Source organism: Anabrus simplex, chromosome 5 (assembly GCF_040414725.1).
Source record: "Anabrus simplex isolate iqAnaSimp1 chromosome 5, ASM4041472v1, whole genome shotgun sequence".
Classification (NCBI taxonomy): domain Eukaryota; kingdom Metazoa; phylum Arthropoda; class Insecta; order Orthoptera; family Tettigoniidae; genus Anabrus; species Anabrus simplex.
The window spans coordinates 150,802,669-150,829,244 of record NC_090269.1 but is presented as its reverse complement, the minus strand read 5'-3'; the positions used below and the strand labels follow the sequence as shown (position 1 = coordinate 150,829,244).

At 41.0% G+C, this 26,576-nt stretch overlaps 1 protein-coding gene across 1 annotated transcript in view; it reads right to left on the bottom strand.

The window, feature by feature from the left end:
* The window catches only part of LanB2 (laminin subunit gamma-1), a 1,346,184-nt gene that overhangs the window by 133,822 nt on the left and 1,185,786 nt on the right, over positions 1 to 26,576 (bottom strand). Inside the window, exons 9-10 of the mRNA XM_067147161.2 lie at positions 11,839 to 12,098; positions 1,536 to 1,705 (exon numbers count right to left, since the gene is read on the bottom strand). Of these exons, the coding sequence (XP_067003262.1) occupies positions 1,536 to 1,705; positions 11,839 to 12,098 (430 nt within the window). The remainder of the gene's footprint in view (positions 1 to 1,535; positions 1,706 to 11,838; positions 12,099 to 26,576) is intronic.

The window sequence follows — 26,576 nt, the reverse complement described above, 5'->3', positions numbered from 1 at the left end:
TTCTTCGTAAAATTCACTTAACGGGGGGTGGAAGGGGGAGTGTAAACGGAAGTGAAAAAATGTGAATTCTTTTTTATGGGGATACTTATATCTCAAAACTGAAGGTAACAGACGTGAACATTGGTATTTGAAATCTCCTTTAAACATAAAGAAACACGCCTTCTTTTGGGCGGGGTGGGGGAGGTAAATCAACTTAACGGCAGTGGGGTAAAAATGGAGTTGAGACCAATTGATTTTACTGTTCATAATATACTTGATTCTGATCACAAACCAATCATTTTTATCTTTCCTGGGTTCATTTTCAAGAGCCATCTTTTCCTGTGGAGAACTTAAAGTTAGATTGCAGTAGATTATCCTGGCATATAAATAAAAATTTAAACACATTTGAAATAAATGATAGGAATCACATTGTCCGTGCAATTGTTCACCTCTATAATAAGGTCAATAATGCACGGAAGTATACCATTCGTATCGCCAGAAATCCCGTGCACTTGCCTACGCGCGACAATGGTGCTGGTCACATTGTCAGCAGTGTCAATGGCAGGAGATGTAATTTACTGCCAAATAGCGGTCTTGCATCTTGCTGTGGGGTCCAGAATATCAATAGCAGTAATAATAATAATAATAATAATAATAATAATAATAATAATAATAATAATAATAATAATAATAATAATAATAATAATAATAATAATAATAATAATGTTCTGGTCCGTCGTCCAAATGTGCGGACCGTGCTGGAAATGGGTCCTGGCCGGGTAATGACTACGAATGCAGTCAGGCCGCGGGTTCAGTACCACCAAGGCACCCAAGACGCCACCACGCTGGATCTCCTCCAGGATTTAATCCATATTAAAAATGCTTATAGGAAAAGATGGCAAAAATTTAGGGACCCAAGTGACCGGGCGGAATACCTATACGTAGCCCGGGAAGTACGAAATTGACTGCTGGAAAGAAAGATTGAAAAATGGGAGGATCTTTGCTGTAATCTCTCAGAAAACAAGTCAGATTGCGAATTTTGGTGGATTATATTAAAACATTAAGCATTCAATTATAAACTGAAGCACGGGTATCTTGCTAGTCTATAATTTATGAACTATATACACATGATTAATCTTAAATACATAACCTAGCCTAAAATACCTCAAAAACCATTTCAGTTATACACATAACGTAACTTGCATCAGAGGGAAGGATAACAAAGCAGATGATGGAGACTAATATTGAAGTAAGACAAACAACAGGTACACCAGAACTCTATCTAGATCAGTACAATAAGAAGGAACCTGAATTGGAATACAGTCGAGGAGTAGCCGTGGTGGTTGAATAGAGGAAAGTGGAAAGGTGCCAACTGCGCACAAGATGGGACAGAGAAATTGTTGTTGATGATGAAGCCAGACCTCTAATCAACTTATAAGACACTTGGCAGTAGGTTTCTCTGTCTGAAGCTGGGTAGAAGAAGATGGAAAGATGCCATTAACATCCCAACAGGGTTGAAGCTAGAAAAGGAAAATCAATGATGGTGATCAACTTACAACGACACTTGGCAGTGGGTTCCTCTGACCGAAGATGGCCTGCGTGATGCTCAGCCCTGCTCCTTCCAGCACCACGTCTTCCACACTGGCAACAGGTCCTGACTCGCCAATACGAAGCTTAAATGTCAGGTCCTGGTTGTAGCTCGCTCTCTGGTCTCCCAAGAATCTATCTGAAAGAAACAGTTATCATTATGAAGTGAACTGGTGAGGTTTACCCTAAAATATAATGCCTTAGAAGTCAGTGAAAGTAATGACAGCAAGTTCCAGAACCCTCATTTCAGAACCAAATGGTAGGTCTTAGTGTAGGCCTAGTGCTCAAAGGAGGTGGTGGTATGGTCTTAAATAATGAATACTGGTAAATGATAGCAACAATTTCCAGAAAATTGGAGTCATTATTTTAAATTTCAGCATGCAATAGAACACAAGATATTTTAGAAAATAAGATTACAAATAGACCTACTTTACAGATTGTACTAATGGAAAGTTATTCATAATATTTCTGTACAGTGAATCCAGAGAAGAACTGACTGCAGACAGATGTAAATACAAGATACAACATATTCCACTCATTCTACAGCACTTTTTAATTATGTTTTATGTAATATACAGGCAGGATGATAGTGTTTACTCGAAGATGTACTGACTAAAAATAATTATTTACAACACTATACAGACACACAAACATGGTAGTTCGCACTCTCTCACTGTTCAATCAAACAAGTTATTCGCTCTGGCCCCTAAAACAATTACTCCACACGCACTTCTGCTAGTGTCAGTTGGACTCTCAGGCAGTTCATATTAAATTCACAACTACAGCGGCTGCACAGTGCACAGTTTGTGGTGCAACACATTCTCAGAAATCTGAACGTGGTACAAAATTTGCACACTCACAGCCGTCTTCGTTCGCTGGTTGCCTAATTGTGCTTCCTCTTAAAACAATAATCACCACCACCACTACCTCGTCGCTCAGCTGTACAGTTCGCATTCATCGTTAGGTCACAAGCAACAGCAATTGTCACTCATAGAACTGAACTGTCTCAGTCGCTGCAAAACTGAACTGCTGAAGCTCAATTAAGGAGGCTGGCCCTTCCAGATACTTCGGAGTACTAGAAACCCCTGGGCTCCTCTGGAAATCGATTGGTCTGGTAACAATATTTAAAAATTAAGAAGGTTTCTCCTATTCAATACAACGATATTTATTAATGTGAAAGAATCACATATCGTTCAAATGAGGTACTAGTTTCGGCACCAGATATGTGCCATCATCAGCCACAAAGTCAAATCGGGCAAACACAGTAAAACCCTAAAACAACTTTACACACACTATAACATCTGCATGGATGAATATGAAATATGACTTTAAAACAACTTTAAAAACACACTATAACATTTGCACAGATGAATATAAAATAAAATATGGTAGATGAAATTGCATTCCATTTTAAAATCCGTTAAAATGATGACTCCGTTGTTGTATACCCATGGCGGTTTGTCCAGCTTATATATAACTTTAGTTTTCTAAAACTGTTAAATTATGCTGTAAGGTTTATTGTCATATGAAGTTGACACTATGTGTGTTCTGTAGTTTGGTTCCGGAAAATTTTATATTCATCTGTGCAAATGTTATAGTGTGTTTTTAAAGTTGTTTTAAAGTCATATTTCATATTCATCCATGCAGATGTTATAGTGTGTGTAAAGTTGTTTTAGGGTTATACTGTGTTTGCCCGATTTGACTTTGTGGCTGATGGCACATATCTGGTGCCGAAACTAGTACTTCATTTGAACGAAATGTGATTCTTTCACATTAATAAATATCTTTGTGTTGAATAGGAGGAACCTTCTTAATTTTTAAATATTGTAATCCCACTTCAATACGGATCATGAAATTTCTAAATATTAATGGTCTGGTAACACCTTCGAGTCGTTTCTCCCAGCACTGGGAGGCACGCAGTGGTAGTCCAAGTTGATTGCAGTGGTGAGAGGGCAGGGCCCTTGCATCTGCAGCCAGGCTAATGTGCTCCTCCCAAAGCCATACTTAAGACACTATGACACTTAGCCCTTCTTAAGGCTGCTTGTCCCGAGCTGCTCCAAAATATGGAGCTAGGCAATCCAGATAGACAACCATATTCTTCCAGTGGGAAAGCCTCTGGATCCTATAGACAACGTCGTTGATCCTAATGATAACAGTGTGTGAATACTCCTATTGTGATTAATTTCTGTGACTTCCCTTTTATCCATACGAGATGGCACAGCCAAACTTGTTCGCCTTCTTGGAAACCGTCAGAGTTTGCCAGCATGTCCTAGCAGGTTTTCATTTTGTTGCTGACCACCTTTAGATGTTGTCGGACATAGTTGTGGATGTTGTTTAGCTGGTCCATCAACTCCTACATGTAGTCCGTCGCTGGCTGCTCCTGATCTGGTGTCAATCCAGGTTGCATGGCAGGTGTAACTCCCTCCTGAAGAATATGTTGGCAGGTGGCATCATCTCTTGGACGGACGCTCGATAGGCCTAGTCCCTCTGGTGACCAAAAGCACCTTTCTGAGGTGCTCCTCAACGGTCTTTATGAAGAGCTCCACCATGCTGTCTAAGTGAGGATGAAGAGGCATCATATGGGTCTTCCGAACTGCCAGACACTGTAGAACCTCCTGCATCAGCCTCAACTTGAAGTTCCTGCCCTGGTCGCCCGGTACACCAAAGCGGCAGAAGAAGTTCTTCACTAACACATCTGCTCTTGTCGATGCCTCTTGTTCACCGATAGCGCAGACCTCTGGCCACTTGGTGAAGTAGAGGCCAGGAACAGGTAATGATTCCTGGTGTCAGATTCGGGAAATGGCCCAGCATGATGGGGATCATCTTGAAAGATTCTCCAATATTGTACTGCAACATCTGACCCCTACTTCTGGTATATGAGCTTCGGCTCATAGTGCAGGAGTCACACATCTGGCATGTCTTCTCGACATCAGTCCTCAGGTGTAGCAAGTAGTTGCTGTTGGACGTGGTCTTATTCATTCCCAGGAGGCCAGCAATAGTGCATGTATGCAACTCGATCATCACTTCTTTCCTTATACTCCTAGGGATGTCCAGCTCCATGGCGAAATGGTCCAAAGAGTCCCAGGTTCGATTCCCGGCTGGGACAGAGATTTTAACCTTAAATGGTTAATTCCCTTGGCTCGGGGACTGAGTGTTTGTGCTGTCCCCAACGTCCCTGCAACTCACACACCACACATAAAACTAGCCTCCACCACAATAACATGCAGTTACATACAAGGGCTGCATCCGGCTAGAAATAGTCACACAAAATTATTATTACTACTAGGGATTATCAGCTGGGCAATCTCTTTCTTTCCATTGGCGGACTCCCACTTGCAGGTTAGCACCCCGTCGTTGACCTTCAGAGACATCCACTGGGCCCAGTAAGCCTTGTAATTAGCGCTACATTCGGCAACGTCTTTCCACACCGGTCGCAGCACCGACTCAACATCCTGCAGAATTTGCCCAATGTTGTCGTCCTTCACCTACTCCCTCCTCAGGGCGGCTCAATCCCAGCCTTCAGTGGCGGCGGCCCAGACAACCTCAGTGCCTGCCTGCCCCTCCACCTTCTGGCAGTGTGCACAGTTTTCGGGCCATGGCCTTCTGGACAGAGCACTGGCATTACGGTGTCTCCTTCATTGTTGGTATTCAGCAGTGAAGTCATACCCATGGGCCCCAGGGGCTCTTAACTTGGGAAAGTGGGCTGGTAACCATGGGGCCCTCAGCTGAGTACTGGCATTGCTTCCACTTATTTGTGTGAGGCTCCTCACTTCCATCTATCCCATTCAGTCTCCCTTGGTCAACTCTTATTCTTTTCTGACCCCGATGGTATTAGAGCATTGAAGCCTAAGGAGTCTTTCATTTTCAAACCCTTCATGGTTTTTGTTTCTTTTCAGCTGATACCTTCATTTTTCAAAATGTCATATCCATTCCATCTTTTTCCTCTGTTGAGTGCTAATAGAGGATGGTTGCACACCACCATCACCACTTGTACCCATGGAGGTGTTGTATCTAATGAGCTGTCTGCACCTCCAGGTTTATGGAATCTCAAAAGCCAGGTCAGTGCAGAGTGGTCGGTGCACAGATAGAATGGCCATCCATACAAGTATTTGTGAAAGTGCTCCAAGGTCTTCCTGATGGCCAGTAGTCCCGATGTATCACACAGTAATTCCACTTGGCTTTAGACAGTGTTTTATTGTAGTAGGCAATCACCTTCTCCTCGCTGTCCTGTACCTGGGCCAGCAACCCACCAATTCCCATGTTACTGGTGTTGGCTTCAAGACATCAGCATAGCCGGCTACAAACCTGCGATAGTAGGTGCAAAGTCCGAGGGAGCTTCTGAGATCCTTCTTGTCCTTTTGCACCTGATGGCTTCTAAATTCTCAAGATCCATGGCTACTCCTTCCAACAACACAATGTGCACCTCCTTCAGGAACGGCTGTCACTTTTCAGGAATCAACTTCAGGTGAGCCCCTTGAATTCTCTGAAGTGCTTTCTGGAGGTTTTGGGCGTGTTCCCTGAACGTGCAATTACTATGATAATGTCGTCCAGATACACATGTAATAGCCTTGCACAGACCTAAAGGCATCACAATGAGCTGTTACAGCCATAGGTTGGTAGAGAATGCCATCTTCTCCTGTGACGACATATAACTTGCAGTACTCGACACAGAAACAGAGCACGCCATTCTTTGTCTTCACCAGGACCACTGGTAATGACCACGGACTGTTTGACTCTTCGATGACTCCCATTTGCTTCGTATCCTCCAGCATCTGGTCGATTTCAGCCTTCGCCAGGGTACCCTGCAAGGTGGTTGCCGAGTGGGATGGCGTCGCCGGTGTTGGTGCGTTGGCACACCCTGTCTGCCCTTCTGTATTGACTTCCTGTAGCAGTGAAGATGTCTTGGGACTCGTAGATCAGTTTTTTTAGCTCCCTGAGCAGCTCCACCTCCAGACGCTTCCAGGCATCGGAATTAATCTGGCAGAACACGTCCGAGCCTTCATCTGCTTTCGAGGTGCATCTTCGTCCACTGACGCGACGCATGTGACTGGCTCACAAGTCCCAAGCTCAGTCTCACTGGCTATCCTCTGATCCTGCAACATCAAATTCAGTATTCGTACCGACACATAGCTTCGTGTCAGGACGAGCATCCTGGCCGGGTAAAGTCATTGATCAGAGTTCTTGAATGAGCCTTTCTAGCCCTGCCATCACCATAACCTCGCTGTTGATGGGTATTACCTCTTCACTGTCCGGCTCCATGGCTAAATGGTTAGCATGCTGGCCTTTGGACACCGGGGTCCTGGGTTTGATTCCCGGCAGGGTCAGGAATTTTAACCATCATTGGTTAATTTCTGTGGCCCGGGGGCTGGGTGTACGTGTTGTCTTCATCATAATTTCATCCTCATCACGACGTGCAGGTCGCCTACGGGAGTCAAATCGAAAGACCTGCACCTGATGAGCCGAATATGTCTTCGGACACTCCCGGCACTAAAAGCTATACGCCATTTCATTTTACCTCTTCACTAGGAAGCATTAGCCAACTACTTGGGATTGCATTCCTGGGCGTTGAAACATTATCTCTTGGTAACTGAGCCACAGCACACATCATCACGTCAACAGTCACCTTGTATGCCCAAGGCATGTCTAGTCTCAAGATGACTTTTTCTGAGATGGCAGTGATGAAAGCCCAGACTTGTAGGTGGAGGCATGCCAGAATCGGGTTGAGTACTGTCTCCTTTAGGTCATGAATGGTGTCTCCCCAAGCTGTTTGCAGCACTTAGGAGTTATTGGGCTCCATCTCTCGCTATCCCTCAGCGATGTCGGAGGACTTGTGATGGTTAATGCTGCCGCTGTATCTATCATGACCTGGCATCGCCTCTCCCCGAGCCACTCATTGGCAATCAATATGCCATTGTTCCGCTCAGGGATGCTAATGGTGGCATAGATGAGCCCTTCTCCATGTTGGCCCTTACTCATTTCTCTGATCTGGGGCCACCCCTCACGTAGCAGTTCATTCATAGGTGGTTGCACTCGCCGCAGTTCCAGCAGGTGATCTCGCAAGGTCTCACCGTCTCAGCAGAGGTGTGCGTCGCTCTCCAGTTATAGGGTGGGTCTGTCTCCCATGTGCCGTCGCTCTTCATGGCTCTTATTCTCGGTGACAGTGCCATAGCTCCTTTCACTTCCTTCATCCTCAGGGCTGTCATCTTGGCTCTCCTGAGGTTATTTTCACCACTAAGCCTTAGCCTTTGCTGGATCTCAGCATCGTAGAGCCTGCCAATGAAAGTATAGGCTGCCTCGCACTGGATGTGATCCTGAGGCAACCTGTCGAGAGTCTGAGGACTAGCTGAGCTGAATTCTTGTAGCTTCTTGTTGCTCTTCCTCAGCTGGCCTCGGTAGAGGCTGGTAGCCACCATATCGCTCATCAAGTTTTCCCACAAGGTGGCACGCGGTTGAAGGCTATTTTATAATTCCACTGTTTGTCCATGTAACCTGGCGATCAGATGTATGGCCCTCTCTTCAGACGTCCAACCTTTGTGCCCATAGACAGTCTTGAACTGAGTCCAGAATGTCCTCCTGCAAGTGGTCCGATCGTAGCATAGTGTTTCTCCTTCGCGGTGCTAGAGTTGCCATCACTGCTGGTGGGGTTAGTATGAGTCTCTAGGGCAGTCACTCTTCCACGCAGCGCACTCACTTCCACCCTCAGGTCTTGAACTTGGGACTCCACAACTTGGGGCGTTGCTTTAAACTGCTTCTCAACCAGTCCGTTGACCTGCATAATGACACTCTTAAACTTTGTTTTGAGTGAGCGCACTTCCTGTTTTATTGTAATTTAAGTAGACCACCTTGAAGTTCATTTAGTTCAGATTTCAGTTTGCACTCGATTTCATCCCGACTTTATTTCAGTTCAGTTAATTCCAATTTGATTTCACTCATGATCTTACGTTCAATTTGATCTAGTTTGGATGAGAGAGCAATTTTAAGTTAGACCTGGTTAGATTTGAGTTCAAATTCATCTTGACTGGATTTAAGTTTACTTGTGGCCTTACTCTCAAGTTGCGAGAGCCTATTTGGATGTTTTTATCTTCCTTGCAAGAAAAATCTATCAGCTATGATATATGCTACCAGCTGATCCTGATTCACACACGGTTGTAACATGGAAGCAGAAACGCACAACTAGTAGCATTTACTAACACTGATACAATTACACAGATACACAGATACACAATGATTAGTCATTGATTCCCACAAGAAACCTGAAATATTTGTCCTGAATAAGTAAATTTATAACGGTTTGGTTCTTCAGTTTGCTGAAACTAATTTTGAGTAATAAATTTATAAACTTCCTGAAAGAGACACAATTAAAATAAAATAACATGTTTTGTTCTTAAAAGAACATCATCAGATTCTATCAAAATCACTCTCAGATATTTAGAAATGTTTATTTCTGTTACACTTGCTATAAACCACACCAATCCCCAACACCTTCTGGCTCTTTCCTCTCTCAGAACCTATCCACTGTATGAGCTGCCGTCTACACACCACCAACAAGTATGACCTAATACAAGTTCGTCCAACATTATCTACCAGCTCCATTGTAGACTGTGCCCAGGTTTCTACAGTTCTAGATAAATGGAATTATGCAGGCACTGCAGCACCATCAAACCATGTTTGTTGAATATTTATCCCTTGTTTCACCACCCTCTACGAAAGTATATTAGATGACCGCTCCTTTGTCTCACCAATCTTTACCTCACAGCAGCATTTACTTGTATCCTCCACTGGTGAAGGCTGCAGCCAAAACTTTGGACCATGTTTTTTCTTTTCAGTGAACATGACAAATTATTGCTCTGCTTTTATTTTTTCCTTTATACCATCAATGTTTTTCTTCCAGCTCCAGCCACCAACACATGTTCCTGTTCTTCTTGTTCTCTTTATGGTACTTAAATCTCAGCCTCCATCATCTGCCTCAGTATTCTTCCCTCTTCCACCCTTTTAGCATGTCAAAACCATTTCAGTTTATTTCTCTCTTGTCTGGCTCCAGGACTAAATGGTTAGCATTCTGGCCTTTGGTTTGACTTCTGGCAGGGTTGGGAATTTTAACCATAATTAGTTAATTCCCCTGGGTGTATGTGCCATCTTCATCGTTTAATCCTCATAAGGATGCGCAGGTCGCCTACGGGAGTCAATGCTTAAAGTAAATACAAAATTTTAATATTCCACCTTCTCAATTAAAATTTTGTATTTACTTTAAGCATAGTCTCAACTCAATACGGAACCTAACAATGAAGTTTATTACTTTTAATACGGGAGTCAAGCCAAACTTGTCCTCGGACATTCCCGACACCAAAAGTCATATGCCATATGTCCGACTCGTTGGCTGAATGGTCAGCGTACTGGCCTTCAGTTCAGAGGGTCCCGGATTCGATTCCCGGCAAGGTCGGGGATTTTAACCTTCATTGGTTAATTCCAATGGCCCGGGGACTGGGTGTTAGTACTGTCCCCAACATCCCTGCAACCCACACACCACGCATAACACTATCCTCCACCACAATAACATGCAGTTATCTACACATGGCAGATGCCGCCCACCCTCGTCGGAGGGTCTGCCTTACAAGGGCTGCACCTGGCTGCAAATAGCCACACAAAATTATTATTATTATACCCTGTCCTTTCTTAACTTCTTTATCACAATTCTTTAAAATTTCATCTCACTTGTCTTTTTATGTGTCTAGGTCTCATGTCTTTTCACATCCAGATCGTCCACCTCCGTAGCGTAACGGTTAATGTTGTTAGCTGCCGTCCTCACAGGCCCGGGTTCAATTCCCGGTATTGCCAGAAATGTAAGAATGGCGGGAGGGCTGGTATGTAGTTGAAATGGTACATGCAGCTCACCTCCATTGGAGGTGTGCCTGAAGAGAGCTGCTCCACCACAGGACGAGGACACAAGTTTACAATTTTTATACATCCATATCAAGTTCTACACATTTCTTTTCAGTAGCGGCAATTGCGAATTAGAAGCGGGGCGGCAAAAAAATTTATGGACAAGAAAAAGTACTAGTGTTCTTGGGGATTTAGTGGACGAGTAGACAACAACATTCAAAAAACAAACTGCTACAGAAATGGTAAGTTTTTTATGCTCTCTGACCAAATTTTGACAGAGAAATAAAGTTTGACAGTGTACTAAGTTAACTGTGGTAATGATAGTTTTTTGAGATTTTGACTCGATACTGTGTAATAAATTTTCACCAAAGGAAAAATTAGACATGTATTACAATTAGAGGTACGGAGTGAATATAGAATAAAAGGCCCTTTAGTATTTGACTCCACAGTAAAAAGTAACAGACACTAGATGGAACCCAACAGATACAATGACTGATTGAGACTGCATGCGGCAAGCGGGTCTATAATATGAAGCATGATTTTTTTTTTAAATGTGGACGCTGCAGCGCTTTGGTCGTCATGCAGAGCATGCACACTCAGCAGGCTAGCCACAAATGCCATTACAGAAGCATTCTCCCGTATTTAAGTTTGTTTGTGCGTATTTAAAATGCCTCTGACACTTAAGTGTCCCATCAAGTGTAAAGTGAAAACCGTCAATATGGAATGATTCTAATGTCCTGTAATGAGTGTAAAGTACACGCTGTGATTCATTTTCTAAATGGAAAAGGCGTGAAAGCTGTTCAAATTCATCAGCAGATTACTGAAGTGTATGGAGAACACACTATGAGTCAAGGAATGGTAATAAAATGGGTTAGAGCATTTAAAGAAGGTCGTGTTAATGTCCACGATGAGAAGCTTGAATTACCCTTGAAAATTATGTGCTTGTGTTTTTTTACCACAAAAGCCGGCAAAAACTTATGCATACACCTGGTACATAGAACCTAGCTTTACAGATGAAATGTTTGGCTTTTGTTGTTTAATTTCTTTAGGAATAAAATTGGGCAAAGTAGCCAAAAAAATATTAAACAAGTGGAAAAAAGGTGCTGACATTAAAAAAGGGTGCAAAAAGATGCAACTAAACCACAGTTAGGAGTATTAATTTTATGTTTTCTTTGTAAGACAGGCTAATCTTGGAATTTTAATAGTGAAAAAGAATTAAGATGCAGCACCTAAAATTCCTAGCTCTAGTGATAAGACAACAGGTTTTGTACTTTAAAAAATTGTAATTCCTGGTTTTAGGTGGCTAAAATGTTTGAAAATGTAATTCCCCCCCTCTAATCAGTTCACCTCTCAACTTCTCGTCTACTCAGCACATGTTTCCTATTGTATTACCTGGTGCTACAAAGTAGACAGGATCTCTGCCAGGGGCACTCACTCCTATGACCTGTGTCAAGCTGTTGAACATGACAGGAGCCTCAGCTCCATTGTATGTCTGTGCGTTCCAGCGCTCGGTGCCACGAGCGAAGATGCTCTCGATCTCGACCTTCGAGTAGCCAGGCGCCGATCGACATACGGAGGAGTGGCCATAGCAGAAGCACGGGGTGCAGCCAAACTCATTTTCCTCGTTCAGGTTAAAATATCCAGGTTTACATCTGAAACACACAAAAATAGAAAAATGTTTTTATTCTGACCAAGAAAATCCTTCACATGTATCCCTTCAACCTGAATTTCATTTTGTTAATTGCCATCTCTGACATTTTCTGTGTAATATTTTATACAGGGAACCATTCAACTGACTTCAATATTTATTTCATATTATTATGAGCCATAAATAATTACGCTGCCTTATCACAAGAGCAGGTACCGCATTCTTTGGACAATAAGACGCACCCTGGTATTTTGATAGAATTTAAGAAAAAGTATAATTTCACTGAATTATCAAATAAAATTTTAGGGAAATAATGTAATAGTGCAATACTGCCACTGTAGGTATTGCCTTCCTGCTTCCCTAATACCATGACGAATATAAGAACAAGTGTGAGGCCTCCTCGAGTTCAAGCGTGCCATGCCAGGCAGTGCTCCACAGCGCCGATCAGTTGGTCTTAGGAATGATCTCAGAGGAAACGTCTTACTCCGTAACTGTTAAGTATATGTAATGTCTTTGTTTTTAAAACAATGAGAGATTACAATTAAAATACCAAGGCAGGGTACAATGCAGCCTTCATCACATGTTGTGGAAAGCACAGGTTGCTGGAGTGTACAAATACAGATAAATAACACATAACTCCCAGTGTATTAAAAGGAATACCCATGAACTATTTAAAGGTAATACTCTACTTACCAACTCAGTAAGTCAGTTACTGGACTTACGAAAGCTTGCGTGAAGATTTTGTAGCAAATTATGGAAAAATATGAGACACTGCTCCTGGACTTAATTTCCACATCACCGGGCAAGTTGGCCGTGTGGTTAGGGGTGCACGGCTGTGAGCTTTCATGTGGGAGATAGTGGGTTCGAATCCCACAGTCAGCAGCTCTGAAAATGGTTTTCTGCAGTTTCCCATTTTCATACCAGGGAAATGCTGGGGTTGTACCTTAATTAAGGCCATGGCCGCTTCCTTCCAACTCGTAGGCCTTTCCTATCCCATCGTCACAATAATACCTATCTGTGTTGGTGCGACGTAAAGCCACTAGCATAAAAATTTCCATATCACATGAGAGATTTCCACTTTTTCACCATGCACTACAAAATGATCTGGTTTAACTATCAAATCATCAGAGAAATGAACATGACAAATTCTGCTATTACATGTTAACTCAGTATTCTACCATGGAATATCTCTGGCACATTTTTCAAATTGATTTCTATCCTTCAGTGGTGAAAAAAAATCACATATCATCAATTACTCTGCCATAGCCTGACTTACAGCCAGGTGCAAAACAACATGACATGCTGAACTATTAAATTAATCGAGCCACATAAGATACATGGCTGAAGTACACACCATACAATGAACTGGGTTTAGGAACTGAAAGCAAAGAAAATTCAACTTATTCACTGAAATATCTTGCACGGTAGCGTCTCCCGCACTTTTGTATACCCAGCTTGCCAGAACTACTGCAGCACGTGTTGGATATAATCGCTTGCAGTGCTTGCAGTGGCAGGACCACAAACTACCGTGTTATAAGGGCTGAATACTCACGCTTGGTCTTATATTCGTCATGCTAATACCATGTAATTTTGCATATTCCATGTGTTGTATTCCAAGACATTGTGTACGGTAAATTGTCACTACTGAACTTGTTACTGATTACAAAGTGACAAATTTTCTTTCTACCCTTCCTTGAAGGTTATCTGTAATGGCAGTCAAGGTCACAGCCCTATGTGTTTGCCTGGTATTATAAGAAAATGAGCTGTCTTCTTAGGAATTCCCTAGCAACTCACATTCACGCCAGACAAATGCAGGTACACCATAGCTGCTGTTTCTTAACTGCAGTAATAAAAGAGGTCAACTGCTGAGAGTATTGTAAGAAATATTTTGAGCAATGGTGTAGCAAATCACGTATACTCAGTGTCTATGTATGATAGACCTCAGTCAATAAGATGCAGCCTTATTTAGGCAGTATTTTTTGTAGCAAAAAGTGTGCTTTAAGTACAAAAAATATGATAGTTATTTTAAAAGTAGGGCAAATCAGTAAACTGAATGTACTGCCTGAACCATTGATTCTATTAAAAAGTGGAAGTCACACAGTAATTGAATTTTATACAAAACATTTCATAATATTCTAACTCAAAAATGATTTTACAGGAGAAATGCTTTCCCACATTTTGGCACATGCTCCAGGTCGAGGACCTTTTCATCTGCTGTAAAACTGGAAATATGGAAGTAAGACATGCTGCAAGCTGATCAATTAGAAAGGAAAATGCAGTTGGATGAAGAAGAAATTCAGCTCTAACTCTCTGTACATGTGAAAGTGATGCTTCTGAGGTGTACAAGAAAACAGGAACTGAACAATGTGGTTGAGGGAGTAAGAAAGGAGCAGTATACACGTGTAAAATATAAGTCTACATCAACAGTCACACTAGTAATATAATTCAGCCCCAGGTGCACTGTAAGTACTCAGATTGAAACTAATATCAGCAAGATGTGATTACACAATGACTTTCCGTCTACAGCCGAGGTTCAAAAATAATGGATTGAGTTAGTGTGATGCCGGACATTCTTCCTTAAGACCTGACCAAACCTTGATTCTTTTTTTAAATCTGACAATCTTTATCTAAACGAAAATAATCCCTCCCACCACCAGCCTGAGTAGCTCAGTTGGCCGCTACACGCGGTGAGAGGAAGGTAACGTGCCTGAGCTCCGTGTGTGTGTGTGTAGTGTTCTCAGCGTGTTGTATTGAACAGTATAACAGTACTGTAAACGAGTCTAATAACTTTGATAGTTAACTGTAATTCAAGTGATTTCATTGTGTAACTACGCGGAAAACAAACATGGGAACAAGATTCACACGTAAAAATACCTTGAAATGTACCTTCAAACGTGATAACCGACCTTCGGCATGGGAAACTCATGAATGGATCCAACACTTCTTGAAACTCAATGAGGACCAGATAGAAATGATTCAGCTGGACAACCTAGAAAATGCCACCTTCATCAAGGTAATATCAACTACTCTTTTTGAAAGACTGGTTTGTAACTATCAGGGTACACACAATATGACCTTACAGGATGGTCGGATAGGGAAGGTTAAAATCAGTGATGCGGAAACAGTACAGAAAACGATTCGAGTGTTAAATGTAGCACCAGAAGTCCCGACAGAATCTTTTAACTCGGTGCTTAGTAAATAGGGCAAAATTATCGAGCACAGGAGAGAAGAATGGTCTCATCAATATGCCTTCCGAGTACATAACAGTATACGTGCTTTTCGAATGGAAATTAAAACATCTATTCCATCTTTCATTTATATTGAAGAATACCATGCGCAAATTATTCATGATGGGCAAGTGCGTACATGTCTAGCCTGTAATTCCACTACTCATTTGCGACCAGAATGTCCCTTACGTCAGACTAGGTTACCCGAGAGGAGGCTTGTCAACACAGCAGCTGATACAGGTGACTCAAGTGGGTTAGCGACTAGTCAAACGGACCCTGCTCCAGTAACCTTGACTGACAACACAGCGACCCCAACTCTGACCGGCAAAGTGCGGAACGTAAACAACACACAAGTTTGTGTGGCTGACCCCACAGAGTTTCCTACTCTTCAAGAAACAACATCTAAACGGCTGAAAATCGACAGTAGTGTATCCCACTCCCATAGTTCCTTTCTGTCATCAACAACTGAACTCAATGGTGACAATGCACCTTCTTCCCAGGCTACTGATATTTCCGTCCCATCCTCTAATCGAGATATGGGAATGTCTCAACTACCTGTAGATACGGAATCAACTTCTGATCCTCTTCACTCTTAGTGATGGTATCACTCACAGCACCAACCTTCCTGTATGCACTTCTCCTGTACCTACTGCCCAAGGGAATAATATACGTCTTTCGGACCTGATGGACACTGATCAAATAGTAGACCAGCGAGACAGTAATATAGCACAGCCCCACCAAAGCCAGCATAACTTGACTTCACAACAGGTGCAACGTGAGGCGGTCTCCCAAGAGGAGCGACCCGAGTTGACAGTGAAAAGTAGTAGAGATCCTCGCTTGCGTACGCCTCGGAAAAGTGTTGAGCGGGTGGAAGACCACCTTAAGTCGCATAAAAAATAGTTTTAGGCAAAGGTGATTTTTGCAGTCGAACAAATGTTTATTAATCTCATGTTTCTATTGTTACTCTGTCTTCTTGTTATGCCTGCAGTTCTAACGACTTTCGCCACTCTTAATATAAACGGAGTGAGAAGTGTCACAACGTTGGGTCTGTTGGGACGTTTCTTAAAGGAGTATGATGTTGATATTCTTTTGTTACAAGAAGTAAACAGCAGTCATTTAGGCTATTTATTTAATTATGATTATGTAGTAAACATTGGTGATAGTGCTCGGGGAACTGCTATTGTGTATAGGAAAGGGATTAACCTAACGGACATTACAATGGACCACACCGGAAGAATATTATCAGCCTCCTTTAATAATATCACGATCATTAATGTGTACAGTCCATCTGGTTCCCTGTTTAAACAGGAATGGAATACATTTTTCACTCAGGACATTCTACCACATATAGCGACACCGAATGCTGTTCTTCTGATGGGCGACTTCAATTGCATTTTACAACCACGTGATTCGACAGGTGTTTTTAACTTCTGCCCAGGACTACAGATGCTAGTACAAAGAATGCAGTTGGCTGATGTTTGGGAGACATTTTATGCTCCTTGTGTTGAATATACATTTTGCCGCGGTGATACAAAATCTAGGATAGACAGAGCATATATCTCCGCAACAAAGGCAAATATTCTAGAATACTGCAGAGTCGTACCAGTTGCATTCAGCGATCATCATAGCTTAATATTCACGTTAAACTTGGCCAGATTACCCATTTCTCAGCCAGGAAGGGGGATTTGGAAAATGAATAAACATGTTTTTAGGGCTGAGGAAGATGTTCAGCGATTTAGTGTTACGTATCATCAGTGCAAAAGCAGTCTTTCGCGTTATAGGAATATTATGGGCTGGTGGATGAAGAAATTGAAGCCGGCTATGAAATCAATGGCAAGGAACATAGTTTATGAACACCGGTGGGAACTTCATTGTAGTCTAGAATTCTATGAGCGGGTAATGTACGATTTACATTCCAAAGAAAAACGTAGAGAAAATGTGTTCAATGAAATGAAAACAATTAAACAGACCATCTTACAACTCAAAGAGCAACATTTACAACGTCTTCAACAACACGTTAAAAGATCTTCCCTCTTGGACAAGGAAAGGATATCTTTACACCACGTCGCAAAGATACGTAAATCTGCTAATCGACAATTTATACACCAGTGGATAGACTCTCAGGGGAACGTTCTTACCTCCAAAGATGAGTTGCTACGAGAGGGTGAACGATACTTCCACGAAACGTTTGCAGACGATGATGAGTTTGGCATGCTTTCCCTTGTAGAAACATATGTCGATGAAGAAGATCGCTCCTTCCTCATGAGACCTATCACCAAAGAGGAATTAGAACAAGTTCTCAAGACAGCTGCTCCTAATAAGACGCCCGGGATGGATGGCTTCCCTTATTAATGGTACAAACGCTTCTGGTCTATGATTGGAGACGACCTTACCCAAGTTCTTAACTATGTTTTCCGTGAAGGATTCCCATCCGCATTTACGGAAGGCATTATTATAATGATTCCGAAGGAAGTAAGCTGCCGATATGTGTCGGATTATAGACCAATAACTATCCTAAATACTGATTATAAATTATTTGCTAAAGTGGTAGCTAATAGAATAAAACAGAATATTCCTACACTGATTGGTACTGGGCAAACGTGTGGGGTTCCAGGTAGAACTATTATGCATAATTTGTTGACAGTCCGAGACTTAATTCTTTATTATTGTTTTTCCTGAAGAGCCTGCTGCAATTGCAAACATAGATTTCAGCAAAGCCTTTGACAGGATTTCGCATAATTATCTTTAGAGAATACTAAGTCATCTTCGGTTTCCTGAACAACTTGTAACGGCCTTGAAGCGCATGTACCTTTCGGCTACATCACGGCTGCTGATCAACGGCCATTTGTCCCGTCGAATTCCAATTAATAGGTCTGTATGCCAAGGATGTCCACTGTCAATGCTGCTTTTTATCTTAACCATGGAACCACTTATCTGGAGACTGGACAGCACTCTGAATGGCCAACACTTAAACAATGAACACTTTACGTTGCGTGCTTATGCAGACGATTTGACGTTACTCCTTACCGACGTGCGTCGGGTGCTGGTGGAATTTTCAACCGCATCAGGGGCAAAGGTAAACTTTGAAAAGTCCTCCCTGCTCCTACTAGGATCGGAGCGACGCACTATTCGTGCAGGCGAGATCGTTATTCCTCTGACCAGCAAGTGCAAAATCTTGGGTATCACCTTCTGCAAGGACATACTCGAGACAATAGAACTAAATTGGAATGCTCTCTTGAACGGAATTCGCTTCCAGTTTGCAGAAAATCTCGCACGAAGGCTCAATTTATTTCAAAAAACTTGGTTTATTAACACTTACGCCTTATCTAAAATCTGGTACATCGCACAAATACTACCTGCTCCGCATCTTATCTGTCAACGCATAGAAATGTCAATTGGCTACTATCTTTGGAAAGGCTTTCGGTACAGAGTGCAACGAGAACAGTTAAACTTAAAGGAACATCTTGGCGGATTGGGACTTTATGCAGTGGAACTGAAATGTAGTTCCCTCTTCGTCAAACACGTCATCAAGGCAATGCATATGAGGGGAGAATCCTTCGATTGTCACTTTAGTCAGCTCAGAGAAGATCCCAATTTCCGAAGAACCCGTAGATTCAAATATTGTTACAAGAGAGCACTAGCAATAATTGAACAGCTTCCGCATAACCAAGTCTTAGACGGCTCCTTTGATCATGTGAAACATCTCTACAACTTCCTGCTTCAAAATAGACACTTCGAGCCGAACATTCAACTAAAACACCCCACTATGACCTGGCAACTAATCTGGCAAAATACCTGCAATCAGTGGCTACCCCTAGAATGGAGAGTGTCGGTATACAGTTATCTAAATGAAATCATTCCTACATGTGAAAAACTGAAAAGACACGAGCAGCTGGTGGATGACAGATGCTCTCTCTGTGATTCTACAGACACCTTGGTTCACCGGATTACTACGTGCCTACATGCTACTGTCATATGGAAATGGATGTTGAAAGTTATCACAAAAATACAGGGTGCAGAGTCTGATAATTCTCTCCAACACGCGCTTCTGCAATTTGACGTTCCGCAACGATCGAGCAAGAAGAGGAACGCAGCCCTATGGTTTCTAGCCGCTGCCATTCATTACAACCTTTCTGGCTATTAGCAACCAATGTTCCTCACACTCACCGGCTTTCTGGATCATCTGAGGAAGGAACGCTGGAGACTTTCCCGAAATCAACAGCTTGATGCAGCCTTTGGTCGCCATCTATATCACTTTTGATCTTTACTCAACATAATGGATGTCCTTCGGTCTTGGTTCATCTGGTACACATGTTTCAGTTGGCTAACTAGGATGCTAGCGACTTAGAAAGTCACATCAGTGAGGGAATATTCTAGCTATCAGATGACCAACTTCCTCAGACAAAGTGTCCTTTGCCACCGAACTGTATGCCATAGTTGTACTTATGAGTGTTTTAGTTACGTTTGTAAGTGTTTGTTTCCACACTCTTTGGATGAACATATATTTATACATATCAAATCCAATTATATAACAAAAAACTAAACTTGTGTGAACGTTTCAGAAAAAAAAAATTGGTATAATGGTACTTCTGAACTAAATGTAACCAACTGTAATATTACAAAGTTCAAAATAAATTATTTCTTAAAAAAAAAAAAAGTAGCTCAGTTGGTAGAGCGCTGGCCTTCTGAGCCTAACGTGATGGGTTCTATCCTCGGTCAGTGCCATGGCATTTCAAGATGCTCATGTTGCCAGATTTACTGACACATACGAGAATTCCTGTGCAAAAGAATTCCAGCACCTCAGTGTTTCCGAAAAAGTGAACAATGTGCTAGTGTGAGGAGTGCCTTATTATTAAAGTGACATAGGAGTGGCTAAAAGTGTTTGTAAAACCAAAGAGAGAAATAAAAATGATTAATCCCACTGTAAATGAAAGAGGTGTTAAAGTGAATGCTTTGAAATTGTGAGATGATGACAAATTTATTGACTAAACATTATAGCAATCTGTGGAAAATGTTTGACATCTTCCAGTTTTAGATAAATTTGCTGGAAAGAATGGGGAATGATGTAACAGTCATCAACATCATCATAATCATTTTTCTGCTCCAGTTTCCTGGGTGTGGTGTACAAGCGCTCGCCACTTCTTCATGTCAAAATATAGTTTCTGTTCCTCTATGTCCTCCCATTGAGAAGGTAATGAAAATGACAGGAAGCAGGACCAACAAATGGAAAATAAGTTAATACGGGAAGGACAGCTGATTCAGAAAGTGATGGAACCAACTAGAGGGAAGAACATCTTGGATGTGGTGGTGGTAAAACCAGATGAGCTCTATAAAGAAACCGAAGTAATACATGCTATTAGTGATCATGAAGCTGTTTTGTCATAGTTAAAAATAAATGTGAAAGAAAGGAAGGTAATAAAATTAGGAATACTGGGTAGTACCATACGGCTGATAAAGCAGGCATGATGAAGTTTTTGAAAAGTAACTATGATCAGTGGAAAACGGTAAACAAAAATGTAAACAGACTCTGGGATGGGTTTAATGCTATTGTTGAGGAATGTAAAAAAAAGGTTTGTACCTTTAAAGGTGGTAAGGAATGGTAAAGACCCATTATATTATAACAGAGAAATAAATAGAATAAGAAGAAGGTGCAGATTGGAAAGAAATAGAGTTAGAAATGGCTGTGGAAGTAAGGAGAAATTGAAGGAACTTACTAGGAAACTGAATCTAGCAAAGAAGTCAGCTAAGGATAACATGATGGCAAGCATAATTGGCAGTCATACAAATTTTAGTGAAAAATGGAAGGGTATATATAGGTACTTTGAGGCAGAAACATGGTTCCAAGAAGGACATTCCAGAAATCATTAATGAACAAGGGGAGTGTGTATGCGAGGATCTTAAAAAGGCAGAAGTATTCAGTGAGCAGTATATAAAGATTGTTGCTTACAAGGATAATGTCCAGATAGAGGATCTGACTAATGCTAAAGATATGTATATATATATTTTTTCAATTTGCTTTACGTTGCACTGACACAGATAGGTTTTATGGCGATGATGGGACAGGAAAGGCCTAGGAATAGGAAGGAAGCAGCCATAGCCTTAATTAAGGTACACCCCAGCATTTATCTGGTGTGAAAATAGAAAACCACGGAAAACCATCTTCAGGACTGCCGACAGTGGGATTCGAACCCACTCTTCCAGATGGGAGCTCACAGCTGCATGCTCCTAACCGCATAGCCAACTTGCCTGGTAGTATTAAAATTTACATATGATAACAATGACATTTACAATAAGATACAAAAGTTGAAAACTAGAAAAGCAGCTGGAATTGATAAGATTTCTGGGGATATACTAAAGACAACAGGTTGGGATATATCTGAAGTACTTATTTGATTATTGTTTGCATGAAGCAGCTATACAAAATGAATGGAGAGTTGCTATAGTAGCCCCTGCGTATAAAGGAAAGGGTGATAGACATAAAGCTGAAAATTACAGGCCAGTAAGTTTGACATGCATTGCATGTAAGCTTTGGGAAGGCAATCTTTCTGATTATATTAGACACTCAAGATACCCGTGCTTCACAACGGTATTATACTGAAGTTTATAATTGAATGCTTAACGTTTTAATATAATCCGCCAAAATTCGTGATCTGACTCGTTTTCTGAGAGATTACAGCAAAGATCCTCCCATTTTTCAATCTTTCTTTCCAGCAATCAATTTCGTGCTTCCCGGGCTAGGTATAGGTATTCCGCCTGGTCACTTGGGTCCCTAAATCTTTGCCATCTTTTCCTATATCCGGCGTGGTGGCTTCTTGGGTGCCTTGGCAGTACTGAACCCGCGCCTGACTGCATTCGTAGTCATTACCCGGCAAGGACCCGTTTCCAGCGTGGTCCGTACATATGGACGATGGTCCAGAACATTCTTATTCTTATTCTTATTACTACTACTACTATTGACATTCTGGACACCACAGCAAGATGCAAGACCGCTATTTGGCGGTAAATTACATCTCCTACCATTGTCATTGCTGACAATGTGACCAGCACCATTGTCGCGCGTAGGCAAGTGCATGGGATTTCTGGCGATACGAATGGTATACTTCTGTGCATTATTGACCTTATTATAGAGGTGAACAATTGCACGGTCAATGTGATTCCTATCATTTATTTCAAATGTGTTTAAATTTTTATTTATATGCCAGGAGAATCTACTGTAATCTAACTTTAAGTTCTCCACAGGAAAAGATGGCTCTTGAAAACGAACCCAGGAAAGATAAAAATGATCGGTTTGTGATCAGAATCAAGTATATTATGAACAGTAAAATCAATTGGTCTCAACTCCCTTTCACCCCACCGCCGTTAAGTTGATTTACCTCCCCCACCCCGCCCAAAAGAAGGCGTGTTTCTTTATGTTTAAAGGAGATTCCAAATACCAATGTTCACATCTGTTACCTTCGGTTTTGAGATATAAGTATCCCCATAAAAAGAATTCACATTTTTCCACTTCCTTTCACACTCCCCCTTCCACCCCCCGTTAAGTGAATTTTCCAAAGGAATACTTGTTTCTTTATTAGTAAAGATTCTTCCAAATACCAATTATCATGACTGTAACATCTTCAGTTTTTGAGATATGTATCAGAAAGGAATTCAACTCCCCAAGATGAGTTTTTCTTTGTTTTTAAAGGAGATCCACATACAATTTTAACATCTGTAACAACTTTAGTTTTATTAGATATAAATATCCTCATACAATTAATTAAATTAATTTTTCAATACTTTCAACCCCCCCCCCCCAATTGGTTTTTCCAAAATCAAAGGAATACACATTTCTTTACTTTTAAAGCAGATTCCAAATACCAATTTTCACGTCTGCAACATCTTTCGTTTTTGAGATAGTGGGTGATATGAATAAAAATGAGATGTAACTCGGAGACAAGTCTCGAAGGAGGATTGAGACGGAAGTCACTTGCGAGACAGAACTCGTCATCTATATGAATAAAGTTTGTTTCTCACTAACGAGACTTGTCTCCTTCCGCTTGAGATTAGTCTCGCACACTGGCTCTGGTATCTGTCACCTGACACAGTAGCTGTATAAACAGACACAACCTAATAAGAAAAGAATTTTTTAAGTGCCCCATGCTCTGCCTACGTCCTTTAAATTTCTTCTGATTTAGTTCACTTCAAAACGATGGCGATGGAGGAAGAAAGTGCGGAGTTTCAGGCTCGTTTTATCGATATTGTACAAGAGTATGGCGAAGTGATCTTCTCAAAATCTCAACTTCCCGAAACGCGCAGAGGGAAAGTCACCGCAATAGGTCGCATACGTGACCGTTGCCGTGATCTCTTAAATATCGAGTTGACGGAGGCTCAAATTTCAAAAAAAGTAAGAAACATGAAAAGTAGATTGAAAACAAAAAGGGATCTGCAAAGAATGGGCAATAAGCCTATTGTGCTCAGGGTTTGGGAGAAAAAGCTCCTAAACATGATGCAGGCAGATACAAACCCTACTATTGCCAAAATACCAGGTAAGAATAAACAACTTTAGAATTATAAGTCATGATTGCACATTTACTAGTAGTTAAACTACATTTATTTCAAAATTATATCTGTCTTGTTATATTTCAGGAGCGGATGCTGCGGGATACGGCGCATCGACAAGTGATGTTATGTCTCCCGACCTTCCTTTGGAGGACGTTCCCACTGAGGATCTTCCGTCGCCGCATAATTCAGCTGATGTCACATGTAGAGGACCATCTAGATCTAAAAAGAGAAAACTAGAAGAATTCGAAACTGATCTGACGAGTGACTTAACAATCGGAGAGCTACAAAGAGTGGTTTTGTTGAAACAGATGAAAGTGTTAGATTTACAAGCGAAAAAGATTGAAAAGCAACAGTGTGTTCTCGAAAAAAAACTGGTTTTACAATTGCAAATGGAAAATCTTTTACATGAAAGGGAGAAAAGAGCAGAACAAACAAGTACAACCGAAATGGAACACCCACCGATATTTTTTCATTTAGAATAGTTCTTGACAGCCATTTTTTCTTGTTCAGCTGTATTTCACTTCGGAGCCTTTTCTGCAAACTTACCTTTCGTACTTATCAATATTCAATAATCACGACAGTTATTATTTCAATTCTTTCTAGGTTTACATAAACATAGTGGCTCATACCTTTGGTATACTTGCACCTTAGCGTGATAACGACTAATTTTAGGTTTCTTTTCTTGTAAATTTCCTTCAAGATATTTTGTAAGAAGTTACAGTGTATTTATCATCATATTTAGGATCCACATTCATATGCATGATTTTCTGCGGACATTGACAATCACTTAAACTCTTTTTAGCACACGCTTCGTACTTCATTCTTAACGATTATGAAGAGTTTATTGACCATACCTGTGCATAGCTAGGGGTGTTTCTGCCTATAATGTACTTTTTTTGTTACAATTTGTTTTACGTCGCACCGACACAGATACGTCTTATGGCGATGATGGAATAGGCTTAGGAGTAGGATGAAAGCGGTCGTGGCCTTAATTAAGGTACAGTCCCAGCATTTGCCTGGTGTGGAAATGGGAAACCACGGAAAACGATATTCGGGGCTATCGACAGTGGGGCTTGAACCCACTACCTCCCGGATGCAAGCTCACTGCCTCGCGTTCCTAACCGCACGGCCAACTCACCCGGTATATAATATACTACCAATACCTATATGCTGTTGCATAAACTGTCTAAATTTCAAACTTTCAAAACTTAGAAACAAAATGCTATCCATATTCATAAACAAATATGAACTAACAAGGGAGTTGTTTGATTTGGACCAGATCAATTGCAATAAAACTTAGTAACATGATGAGTTAAGACATCCGGAACTTAATGGTGATAGCCGTGAAATAGTATTTTCGTACCGGTATTTATTGACAGTAAATTTTTGCTCCAGTTTTAAATTGAACGTGGTATGTAGAAGGCAGCGAATTCAATGAAACATGGTAGGATGATCAATTAAGACATCAGAACATCACTGCATGCCTGCCGTTGTTATATAGGTTACCCGCAGTGTGAAAAAATGAATGACTCTACAAGAATCAGAAAGTTTACTCGTCTTTGAAAATAAAAGGCTATTTATAGCATGTACGTTTATATACAGATGACTAAGATTTCATATTCCATATTTTAGCTTCAATTGTAAACGATAAAGTAGTATTAAAAGCCTAATATTTTTATACTGTGCATGTTAGTAAAATCGGTTTAACGAGAAAGAAATTCTGTTCATGTTCTCAAAATCTGATTTTCAGTCTAAAGCGCACTGTTTAATGTAACTTTAAAATAGAACTATCAGTGCATTTCTACAGTGCCTACACGAAGTCAATACAGCTGCAAACCATCCAGCTGTTCTTTAGCAATTAATTATAACAATGTCGTTGATTTTATGACATAGTGAATATCAGCAATAAATTTAAGACAGGTGGATTGACTATTCATCGACGTTTCAATCGAAATCTGTCTGATCCAAACCAAATGCATCCCTTGTAGTATTCGGTGCAAGTGAGATTTCGGTGCGATGGTTGAGAAAGAGCAGCACTCACAGAGGCAGCAAATCACTGGCCGAATAATGTCATTATGCAAACTGGTTAAATGTTGTGAAACCAGTTACAGTATACAATTTTTCTCAAGGGCACGAGCCGCCGGTTGAAACTTTTAAATAAACTTATAAACAGTGCAATCGAAAAAGGCATGGGCAGGGGATTTTACGGCACTTAAAGTTAACATATATAGGATAGCTTGCACCAGGACCAAGGATACACATTCGTTCAATACCATTGGCCAACATGGGATAGAGTGATAATTTTCAGACTTAAAAAAATATCCTTCCAGATATCAAAATGTGAATAATAATAATAATAATAATAATAATAATAATAATAATAATAATAATAATAATAATAATAATAATAATAATAATAATAATAATAATAATTTCGTGTGGCTATTTCTAGCCTGGTACAGCCTTTGTAAGGCAGACCATCCGTCGAGGATGGGTATAATCTGCCATGTTATTGTAGCGGAGGATGGTGTTGTGTGTGAGATTCAGGACTGTTGGGGATTTAAAGTTAAAATCTCTGACCCGACCGCGAATCGAACCCCGGGCCCCATGAACTGAAGAGTACTACGCTGACCATTCAGCTAAGGAGCAGGAAAAAATGAATAATGAAAGCCTTGAAGAATTGTTTGTCATATTTTAAACATAAACATGTTTTG